The following is an 11,444-nucleotide window of genomic DNA, read 5'->3' as shown; positions in this document are numbered from 1 at the left end:
GATCAGGGAATCAAGTCCCACGTCGGGCTCCCTGAATGGACCCTGCTTCTCCCTCTGCCCTGCCCGTGTCTCTCCTTCTCTCTCTATGTCTCTCAAGAATAAATAAATAAAATCTTTAGTAAATAAATAAATAGCCTGGCCAGGAGCCTGGTTCTTCAGCCCAGTCCCTCTGCCCTCAAGCCTGTGTTTCTCTTGAGAAAAGGGAAGCCCCTGGAACTGGTTGGGAATTGGCAGCTCTTCGTTTTACCTTTGCAGAGACGAAGGCCCAGAGAGGGGAAAAGTGCCTTACCTAAGACACAGCTTAAAACGGGACTAGTGAGGGAGGGTAGGGGGGTGCCTGGGTGGCTCAGCTGGTGAGGTGTCTGCCTTCAGCTCAGGTCATGATCCCGGGGTGCATCGTAGGGCTCCCTGCTCAGTGGGGAGCCTGCTTCTCCCTCTTACTTTGCCTGCTGCTCCACCTGCTTGTGCTGTCAAATAAATAAAATCCTTTTAAAATTTTTTAAAAAATAAAACCTGGAACCTCTGGATCCCACGTCAATGCTCACTCTGCCTCTGAACAGCTGTTTGATGCCCTGACTGGGCCCTGGTGAATTTGGAATGCAGAGTATCATGGTAGGTCCATCTCCTCCCCTCCCCTGCATCCCTTACCCAGCTCACTCCCTCTGCTTTTATGGGAAGACAGCTCAGAGTGACCCCTAGGCCCCACTTTACCTTTACCAGTGCCTGCTTTTCCAAGACTTTTGTTTAACGAATGCAACATGAGCACCTACCCTTTGTAGGCTCTGCTGGGTGCTAAGAGGCAGGTGAGAAACACAGTGCTTTCAAAGCTGCAGGACCTGTGTCCCCCCTGGTGGCTCATTCAGAGGAGCATGTGACCCTTGACCTCAAGGCTATGAGTTCAAGTCTCATGTTGGGTGTAGAGATTACTTGAAAATCTTGAAAAGATAAGAAAAATAATAAATTAAAAATAAATTAAAAAAAAAAAAAAAGGCTGCAGGAGAAAAGCACAGATATCAGAGACACATGACAGGGCCCCAAAGTCAGGCCTTGGCAGTCAGACAGAGGAGGGTCAGGGAAGTCTTCCTGGAGAAGGTGACATCTGAACTGAGCCCTGAAGTCTGAGTCACAAATTGTCCAGGCTAGAGCTGGCAGGGCGGAGACTTTCAAGGTGAGGGACTGGAGGTTTCAGAACAGAGTAAGAAGTCACCCTTGCGTGTCGCAGGCACGGTGCAGGCTTCTGTGAGGTCAGCTCCCATCTGTTCACTGTGTGTCATGCCTCTCAGGGCTGCAAGTGGCCTGTGAACAGGAACTGGGTCTCCTTTCCGCTGGAAACCCCCATTGGCGAGGGCCTACCCCTGTGGACAGATGACTCAGACACCCCATGTAAGCAGCCTGTCATCATCAGCTTTTGCCCACAAGGGCTCACCATCCCTCCCACCAGAGCCCCTGGCATGTCGGACCCTCCCCATGTTCTGCATCCTCCTGACCTGGCACAAACGCAACTCAGCCTAGGAGGGGCTGGGCCAGGCTGGAGGCTTTGACTGCAGTGTGGGGGAAGCCAAAGCCTTAGGCGGATATATTACTGTCCCCAGGCTTCCCACCATCCCCCCGCCAATACCCTCAGGCTGTGCCTGGGAAGGCCAAGCTCCCCGTCCTGTGGGCACAGGGAGCAGCACCCTGGAAGCGCAAGCCACCCCTCTGGCTTAGTGCCCAGAGCAGGGAGGAGCAGTGAGGGCGCAGAGGTTGCCCCGGACTATGCGGACTATGCGTGCCGAAACGTGGCCCTTCTCCTCGCGAGGGTTTAGGGCCTGGCTGCTCTCAGACAGACCAAGGGGGAGAGAGTGGCCTGCCCAGGATGGCAGCCACCAGCGCGGGTCAGTACTGCCCCGGTCAGGTACGTGCTGGGGCTGCCCATGCCCGGCTGGTCCGCCCTTGCCCTTGGGACTCCCTGTCTCACATTGTCCCACATTCCTGGGCTGTGCACATAAATATTCAGACCGAATATGAGCAAGAGGAGGCCACTTGGCACTTTCCTTCAGCTACAACTGAGGTTTTCACGTGGTCTTTCCCTCCAAAGGGACATGTGACATTGCTTTCAGAAGAGCGTCCCATTCAAACCCCTTCCCCTGAGGTTCCCTGAGCTCCTCTGTGGCCCGGAGCTGTGCTAGTCCTGGGATGCACGGGCTCCTGCCCTGGAGTGGGGGTGGGGGGTGCTCACTTTAGTGGGGCAGACCTGCAAGCAGATGCCACCAAACCGACCTGCTGGGTGCAAAGCAGAGGTGAGGAGCCTGAAGAGGGACACCAGCCAACCGGGGGCAGGGGGCAGTGCGGAGGGCTGAGGCCTTTTGCATTGCAGTCTACATTATGGAAATGAATATCCAGGGGGAAGACGGGAAGGTGGATCAGTTTGGACTCGAAACAATGGTCCAGGGAAGGAGGGCATGCGTCAGGGCAGGTGATAGGGCGGACATCTGAAGCCCTCAGATCCCAGAACGTGGGAGGGTTTGAGGAAGAAGGCCCGGCCCCACATTCCAGCTTGTAAGATGGAAGCATTCACTGGACTCTACCTTACTGGTGGCCCGTCTCCTGGGAGGGGCAGGATCCAGAACAAAGCCGAGGAGGGGCTGAGGCTCCAGGGGCAGGATCAGGGCATGAGGGGTGAGTCCAGGCCTAAGGAAGAGGCTGTGTGGGTGCGGAAGGAGCCCTCTCCCTCCAGCGAGCAGGTTGCCGCTGTGGGGCTGAGCCTTCAGGATGTGTCACGTTGTCTCTCACAGCCCAGGAAATGCCCAGGCGGAGGGGAAGCGCAGGTGCAGACCTGACCTGGGAAGGGCAGAGCTGGTGGGGATGCTCCAAGGGCAAACCAGGAAAGGGCAGAGGAGAGTGGCCTCCCCAGGGTGCTGGGCCAGGGGTGAGGGTCCAGGGATGGGATGAGGCCCATCCAAGCTCTGGTCAACACCCCCCTAGTAAAGCAGAACTGCTCAGTCCCAGTTTGCACAGCCACCGTACTATCCAAACCTGGATGCTTTTGAGAGTGAGAATAATTATTCCAGGACAACAGGAGCAGAGTAGGCCTGTCCTGGGCAGAGCGGGCTGAGCTACACACCCTAGCCATGCAGCATGAGGCTGGTCCTCACGCTAGGACTCAGGCCTGCAGGGACACGCTTCCTGTAACTGTTGCCTCCCCTAACATAACCCTGGGCACTGAAGCTGGACTCACACCCTGGAGCATCCCCCGCCCTGCGATCCTCCTCAGAGTCAGGGCTGTGGAAAGGAGGGGTCTCTCCCATTCCAGGTCCATCTCCCCACACCGTCTGCTTTTCTGATGACTGACAGGGGTACTGCACTGTCTTCAAGGAATTAACAGCCTCCAGAGGACCATGGTCCTTTCTGGGGCCCAGTGGGGGCAACCTGGAGAATCCCTAGGAGCCTGCCCTCCCTGGAAGGGTGCCAGAGCGAGGTCCACCGACTCCCCCTGCACTGTCCCTGCCCCCCACCTTGGGAAAACCCTGCGATCCTCAGTCTCTTCCCTCCTGCTTGCCCCCTATTTCCAACGGGCTGCCAGGAGGTGTCCTCATATTCCTGATTCCTGGTTCTAGTTCAATCTACTCCAGTATCTGCCTGGACTGTCGCAAAGGGTGCCCTCCAGGGCTCGCAGCCTTCAAACCGTCTTCCCTGCCACAAGACGTAAACCGAAGCCCGAACACAACACTCCAAGTAGACAAAACAAAAAGAACAAAAACAAAGACCCTTCCGTGGGAGGAAAAGCACATGGGGGAAAAAGCCACATCACTATAGAGCTCCCTACAAGATACAGTCTAATACTTCCTCTGCGCACTGACTCCAAAGTGGCTCTCAGCCTTGTCCCCAACACCAGCAAGGCTTCCTCCACCCAGCAACTTACCAGCTACTCTGTCAGTTCCCCCTTTGTCCATGCCATCCCCACACACCTGCTGGATTCCTGCAGCTTCTTTAAGGCTCTCCCAGACCTGACCACCCCAGCCCCAGGACCTGCCCTTACCCCCAAGCCCAGATGTGAGGGCACTTCTGTGCCTTGTGTCTCCCACTGCGGGAGGTGGCCGACTACAGACTCAGTACATAGCAGTTGAACCTGCTGATCCTGCTCACTCCTGGTTCTCCAGAAGGGTGTCCTCAGGGATGGACAGGATGATTTCTGAGTTCCCTTCTAACTGTGAAATCCTTCAATGCTGCAGTCTAGGGCTAGGCACTTACCCATTACTCTGTTTGAATCTCACCAACAAAAAAAAAAAAAAGAAAAAAAAATTAATGCTGCTATACCTGAGGTCCATAGACATGGCCCAGGGAACCCCTGGGGGGTCCCCAAAACCCACTCGGGGGACCTGCAAAGTCAAAACTATTTTCATAGGAAAACTGAGAGGTTATTTGCCTTTCTGCTCTCAGTTACTCACAAGTATACAGTGGAGTTTTCCAGAACTATACAATAGGTGGATCTGCAACAGAATGAACGCAGAAACAATGAGAACCCACTGCTTTCATCAAGCCAGACATTAAAAACAAAAAAATGCCGTTCTTTTCATGAAATTTGTTTCAGAAAATAGAATCATTTTTCTTTAAAAATATGTTAACATGTAATGGATTTTTAATTTAATAAATATACTTTATTTTTTTAAGATTTTATTTATTTATTCATGAGAGACACAGAAGGAGAAGCAAGCAGGCTCCATGCAGGGAGCCCGATGTGGGACTTGATCCTGGGACTGTGGGATCGCGCCCTGGGCCGAAGGCAGGCGTTCAACCGCTGAACTTCCCAGGGTCCCTAATAAATGTATTTTAAATTTCAGTTTTAATCTCAAATATGCTAAATGTTGTAGGGGCACCTGGGTGGCTCAGATGGTTGAATGTCTGCCTTCAGCTCAGGTCCTGATCCCAGAGTCCTGGGATCAAGCCCCACAAAGGACTCTCTGCTCAGCGGGGAGACTGCTTTCCCCTCCCTCTGCCCCTCTCCCTGCTAGTGCTCTCTCCCTGACAAATAAATAAAATCTTAAAAAAAAAAAGAGGAAGAGTGACTGCTTCACTGTTATATCCCCAGTGCCCAGGTCAGTGCCTGGCACATAGCAGTTTAGTAACTGCTTCAATGAAAGGCTTGAGAATGTGAGCCCTTCAAGGACATGCAGCCCTTCCCACCAGTACTCAGTAGAGTAGGGCTCTGCTCTGAGCACCCAAACAGGCTGGCTGGCCCCACCCTGGCCTGGGAGACAGCTGCCCATGCCTCCCTGCTACCCGCCACCTCCTCCTGCTGTGTTGCCAGAATTTGGCTGAACTCCACACTTCTCCCATCAATGGCCAAGACACGAGGCCACCGACACATCAGGCACAACGGCTGCCCAACTGGTCAGAGCTGACCCCGCTGGGGACATCCAGACCCATCCAGGGCACTAGCCACAGCAAAAGCAGTAGCAAGACATACCACACAGCGTCCCAGTGTAAACTGATGCTCAGAGGGCTGAAGAGTTTTCTGGAGGTCACTGGGCCAATGGGAGAAGAGGCTGGGGTAGAGCCAGGCTCCTCTGCTATGCAAAAGCTGTCACAGGAGCCCTGTTTCTACAGCTCTAGGAATAGAGGCTGAGCCCACTAAGGGGTAATTCTGAGATCCTGGGATTTGCACCTGGAGATGGGGGTAGGGGCTTGGGGTGGGGGAGAAGCAATGGGGGTGGGGGCAGGCAGAGAGTAAATACTAGCAGCCCAGAGGGCACCCTGGCAACTCATTCCCTACTGAGCAGGAGCCCTGGCCGGTTAACAGAGAAAGCACAGCCCACACCCCAGCCTCAGGAAGCAACAGTAAGCACCTGGATCTCGAAACCAAAAGGCCACTAGATCCTCCAAGCCACAGGTCTCTGCTATTGGCATTGTTGAAATCATCACCACCCTACAGTAACCCACATGCTTCTTTAGCAGGAAGCCGGGGGGGTGGGGGGGTGGATTTTGCTGTCAGCAAGAGGCAGCAGCTAGAGGAAGACCTGGTCTGACCTCCAAGCCTGCCAGCCTCTTTAGGGCAGCTGAGGAGAGACGCAGAGTACCAGGTCAGTGGTAAGTACACTGCGTACGGGGCTGCCAAGTTGAGCCACATGGGCGGAATCCTGCACGACTCGGAGCACTTCTTGCCCGCACTAAGTCCCGAACGATGCCCAAGGGAGTGATGCAACCCTATCAGTAGCCCTGCCTGCTTGGCTGCTCTCTCCCTGGAAGAGAGGGATGGAGACAAAGAGGGGCCCCCTGACCCTCTTATGTGCCTTCCAGAGTTCGAGCTCTTCACTTGCCCCAACACCCCATCTGAAGAAAGAACCACATTCCAGCACAGATAGTAAGAGATCAGTTTATGGTTAACGGTATGGGACAGACTGGGAAGGTACCAGGGCCCATAGTAATGAGCTTCCCAGGAATAGACTGACAGACTTACAAGTAAACAGAGGGGCAGGGAAACAAAGCCAAATGGCTGAGAGACCCAGGCCCAGCCTCGGTGGCTGTACCTGGGCCCTAGTTCCAGTTCTGCCCTGGGAACCTGGGGGATGAGCAGGACCTACAGGTGCCTCAGTTCTTGTAAGGCTCCCATCTCCTCACTCCCTCCTGTCCCCTACCAGCAGGCTGGGACTTCTCACATGTGGTGTATTTCCAGGGCTAGGGAATGGCTGGTCTGGGGGTGGGAAGGCAGAGGCCTGGGTAGTACGGGGTTAGCAGCAGCACTGGGGGGAATCTGGTCAGGCACCAGGTGCCTGGGGTGGGGCACCGCTCAGCAGGGCCCCTTTGTCCAGGGCAGGCCCCCCACCCTGCCCACCACACCAACATGGTGCAATAAATAGTTTCAAGTACTAAATCCGTGTCAGGCAGGAGAGCTGAAGGCTGGTGGGACAGGCAGGGGCTTATGGAGAGAGGCTCCCAGCCACCCACCGAGTCCTCTCAGCGGGCTCCAGGTATATCAAGTCCACTGTGTATGCAGGAGTGGTGACCTGGCCCTAATGTCTACGTGGACACTCCCTGCAGGGGCTCAACCCCTCAGACCAGTGCCAAGGCCTGCTCTGTAGGGCAGAAGCAGGGCAGCATGGTGCCCACAGCGTCCACAATGGCTGCCAGGTGCTCATCCTGTGCCTGGGGCCCACAGAGCTGCATGAAGTCCGCCAGGCGCAGCAAGTACTCGAGGTTGTGGCCGGAGAAGCCACGGCAGGCCAGGATCTGTGTTGCAATGGCCTCCTCAGGGGCAGGGCCCAGATAACCAGGATTCTGTGGAGTGGCTACATAAGCCAAAGCCTTGAGTGGTTGGTCAGGGGTATCCTGGGGGTAGAAGGTGACTTCCTTGGTATCATAGCCGCCAAGTACTGCTTCCCGCACGTTCAGGTACTTCAGGGCCTCGCTCACCTGCTCACCTTGAACCTGGTATGCCACACCCCAAGTGCAGCCCTAGGAGGAAACACGAACACTGGGGTCACTCAAAACAGCTCCTGGCTAGTCCCACCCCAGGTCTGTGCTCTATTAGGAAAGTGGGCAGAGGACTGATGAGTCGTCAAGAAGCCACACATCAAGCTCATTTTCCCTTTCTTAACAAGAGTTGATAAGGTGGTCTGGCCCCAAGGCCAAGAGGATTCCTACTCAAGAGTGTGGCTTGAGATCCAGTAGCATCATTTGTATAATTAAGAGGAATCTGAGTTTCAGGCCACACTCTGACCTTATTAAATCGGAATCTGCATTTTAAGATGCTCAGGTGATTCTAATGAGAAGTACTTAGCTAGACCACTCTTACCCTCTACCTGAGAGGCATCTAATCTACCCTATAGCCATGGACTCATGAGCTCTGCCTGCAACCCTTCATGCTAGTTCCCCGGGGTCTCTCTCTCTCTCTCGACTCAGGCACTTACCTCATGATCTTCGAGGAGGGTCACCACACGGCCAGGCTGAGGAGGGAAGAAAGATTTTGAAAAAGACAAGTTAGAAATCAGCTGTCACCAGTGCCAGAGGAAACCCTTATTAACCCTGCTGGTCCCTTATTAACCCAGAGGGCCCCACTCATTCAGAGGGAAGTGGAGAGAGTGATGCATGGCTGCAGGAGAAATAGATACATGGCAGTGGCCCAAATTGATCATCAGAAATATCCATCAACATGGTGATCCACAGGATCACAGATTCCAGCCATCACCCTGATCCAGGGGCACAGAAATTGAAGCAACAAACCCCAGGCACAGGTTTACACACTTCCCCCACCAGCACGGAGTCACCCTCTGCCCAGAGAGCCCCGAACATTCCAGGGCACTGGTGCCCACTACCCTGCCCCCACCCCCTTCCTTCCCCTGGGCATGGTCAGATGCTCACCATCTTGTCGCTGCCCCGATGGAAGGTGTCTCCCTGCCAGAAGCGCCGGCTGTAGCCGCGCACGAAGCCCACACGGCTGTCGCTGTAGGCAAAGTCTGGCCTCCACACTAGGGAGCCGTACCCGAAAATCCACAGCGCTTGGGGGTCGCTGTCATCCCGGGGGTGCTGCGCGGGTGGCGAGGGGGGTGGCGAGGCGGGCGGGGTTTTCTGGGCTGTGGACTCCTGCTTCATGGTGCTGGGCACAGGGACGAGCCCGGCGGCCTCCGGGGCTGGTCTCCGGCGCGGGCACGGAAGGACCGACGGACGCGCACACCTGGCCTGGCACCGCTCGGTCGCTCCAGCTGCGCGGCCCCGCCGGAGGCGCCTTTTAAACCCTCCGGCCGGGAGGGCCCCGCCCACCGCGCCGGCTGCCGCGGTGATTGGGGCGGGGCAAATCCCCTTTTAACCAATCACCTTCCTGGTTTGCTTCCCGGTTAACCGCGCCGCCCTCTGAATGGGTAACTGAGCGGCCTGCCCCAGGCCCAGCGCGCGCGCTGATTGGCTCGGCTCCACCTCCGTAGCAAACCTGGCAGGAGTGATGCAACCGCGGGGGAGGTTTCCCCAGCTCCGGCATGCAGCAAGGGCACCTCGGATTGCGTCAGGCGGCGGGCAGGGGGCAGTGGGCACGGACGGGGACACTGGTCGACTCTCAGGCAGCCCCTACATGGCTTAGGCCCTTCAGGAACCAGCACCGGCGTGTCCCAGGCGGGCGGCTCCCCTGCAGCTCTGTCGGTGCACCTGGTCGCGTCACTGCCACCCCAGGCAGCGCGGACTCATTAACAGGGCCAGTGCAGGGGACGTCCCGGAGGAGCTCTGTGGGCGGCGTAGATGCAGTCTCTGGGGCTCCGCGGGGGAGCACACACTTTAGAGAAGCTGTCGGAGGCACCCTCTGCATTCCGTACAGGTGCCTCACGCGGTTGGCCCGCGTGAGCAAATGGAGAAACTGAGTCACGGGGCTGGCAAGGGTTTCTGCAGAAGCTGCGACGCTGAGTCAGGCCGGGGGCCGAGAGCTTACCGGCCTCACGTGAGGGCTACTCCCAGGGCCATGTGTGGAACCCCCTGAGCCCAGGTAGGCTTGGGGTACACAGAGCCTTTCAGCACGCTTGCGACCATCGCTGTCACTTTGGCTTTGGCGATGGTGTGGAAACCTGCGGAGAGAGGCCAGAAAGGCGGGCATTTCTGCCCCGAGGCGATGGGCAGTTCTGAAGGGACCTGAAAGGTTTGCAACAGTGGGGTCATCCTCAGGCGCAGAAGTTCCGGGAGCTTCCGGGAGCCGCAGGCAGGGCAGCCCGATTGAGGCTTCCAGACGCCTGTAAGCAGCTACCGGCTTTCTCTCCTGACCCACGGAGGGCCGCCCGGCCGCCTGGGGTCGGCTCCCTAAGCAGGGGCAAGAGGCTGCCGCCTGGGGATGTTTCCGGCTCGACAGGGGGAACAGAGACCGCAGAGGGCCTGCCTCTGGAACTGCAGAGCTGGCTCGGGAAACAGCTGATGAGATCCGGGTGAGCCCTCTGGCAGGCGAAACAAGCAATATTGCTTCTCATTAGATTCTAATTAGATATTTATTTTTTTTTTTAATTTTTTTTTTTATTTATTTATGATAGTCACAGAGAGAGAGAGAGAGAGGCAGAGACACAGGCAGAGGGAGAAGCAGGCTCCATGCACCGGGAGCCCGACGTGGGATTCGATCCCGGGTCTCCAGGATCGCGCCCTGGGCCAAAGGCAGGCGCCAAACCGCTGCGCCACCCAGGGATCCCTCTAATTAGATATTTAAACCAAAAATTATCTGCACCCTTAGTCATTCCCAAAGTGTGTAAGATATATTCTCCAATAGTAATGTACTACAGTGTGTATAGTATGAAGCTAGTTCTTTAAAAACAAAATAAGTTAGGGATGCCTGGGTGGCTCAGTCCATTGAGCCAGGTCCTGATCAGGGTGTTGAGATCTAGCCCAGGGGTCACGCTCAGCGGGAAGTCAGCTTGAGATTCTTTCCCTCTGCCCCTCCCCCTGCACTCTGTAAAATAAAGAAACAAATCTTAAAAAAAAAAAAAAAAAAAAAGCTACACATTAATATTTGTAAAAGAAGGGATCCCTGGGTGGCACAGCGGTTTAGCGCCTGCCTTTGGCCCAGGGGAGGATCCTGGAGACCTGGGATCGAATCCCACATTGGGCTCCCCGTGCATGGAGCCTGCTTCTGCCTCTCTCTCTCTCTCTCTCTCTCTCTGTATGACTATCATAAATAAATAAAAATTTAAAAAATATATATTTGTAAAAGAAATAATCTAGAAGAGGGGCACGTCGGTGTCTCAGTGGTTGAGTGCCTTTGGCTCAGGTTGTGATCCAGGGTCCTGAGATTTTTTTTTTTTTAGGGTCCTGGGATTGAGTTCTTCATCAGGCTCCCCAAGGGAGCCTGCCTCTCCCTCTGGCTCTGGCTCTCTGTGTCTCTCATGAATAAATAAATAAAATCTTTAAGAAAAATTTTGTTTTATTTGCATAGAAAAGAATCCACAAGAACACATGAAAAGTTTCAGTGATTACCTCTGAGTAGTAGGAGCACATGAGATTTACACTTTTTTAAAGCCAATTCAAATTCTTTGGGATTTTTGAAGGGAACATAAACCACTTCTATTTAGAAAAGAAAAAGTCAAAATAAAAATCCATTTTGAAAACAATGTAGTGGGCAGCCCCAGTGGCGCAGCGGTTTAGCGCCGCCTGCAGCCCAGGGCGTAATCCTGGAGACTCAGGATCGAGTCCCACATCGGGTTCCTTGCATGGAGCCTGCTTCTCCCTCTGCCTGTGTCTCTGCAACCCACCCCCCCGGCGTTCATAAATAAATTAATAAAATCTTTAAAAAAAACAACAACAATGTAGTAAAAATGCCCGAGGCTGCATAGTCAGGCAAAAATGCAAACTATGAACTATCACATGCACTGTGATTAAAACTATTAAAACAACAATAACAAGATACATGAAGAAAAAGATGGGGGGGGCATCATATACCAATGATGGATGTGTTGAGGTATTAGGATTATGGGTGATTTTTTTTTTTAAGATTTTATTTATTTATTCAT

At 54.5% G+C, this 11,444-nt stretch overlaps 1 protein-coding gene across 1 annotated transcript; it reads right to left on the bottom strand.

The window, feature by feature from the left end:
- Nucleotides 1-6,338: 6,338 nt before the first annotated feature.
- Nucleotides 6,339-9,741, bottom strand: CHAC1 (ChaC glutathione specific gamma-glutamylcyclotransferase 1). Its single transcript, XM_025998495.2, has 3 exons — nt 8,338-9,741; nt 7,887-7,922; nt 6,339-7,431 (listed from the first exon to the last, which is right to left on the bottom strand). Exons 1-3 carry the CDS (start codon nt 8,566-8,568, stop codon nt 7,030-7,032), a joined length of 669 nt encoding a protein of 222 aa, XP_025854280.1. The 5' UTR covers nt 8,569-9,741; the 3' UTR covers nt 6,339-7,029.
- Between the last annotated feature and the right edge of the window lie 1,703 nt (nt 9,742-11,444).

The sequence above is a fragment of the Vulpes vulpes genome, chromosome 15 (assembly GCF_048418805.1).
Source record: "Vulpes vulpes isolate BD-2025 chromosome 15, VulVul3, whole genome shotgun sequence".
Classification (NCBI taxonomy): domain Eukaryota; kingdom Metazoa; phylum Chordata; class Mammalia; order Carnivora; family Canidae; genus Vulpes; species Vulpes vulpes.
This window is presented reverse-complemented; position numbering and strand designations above follow the sequence as displayed.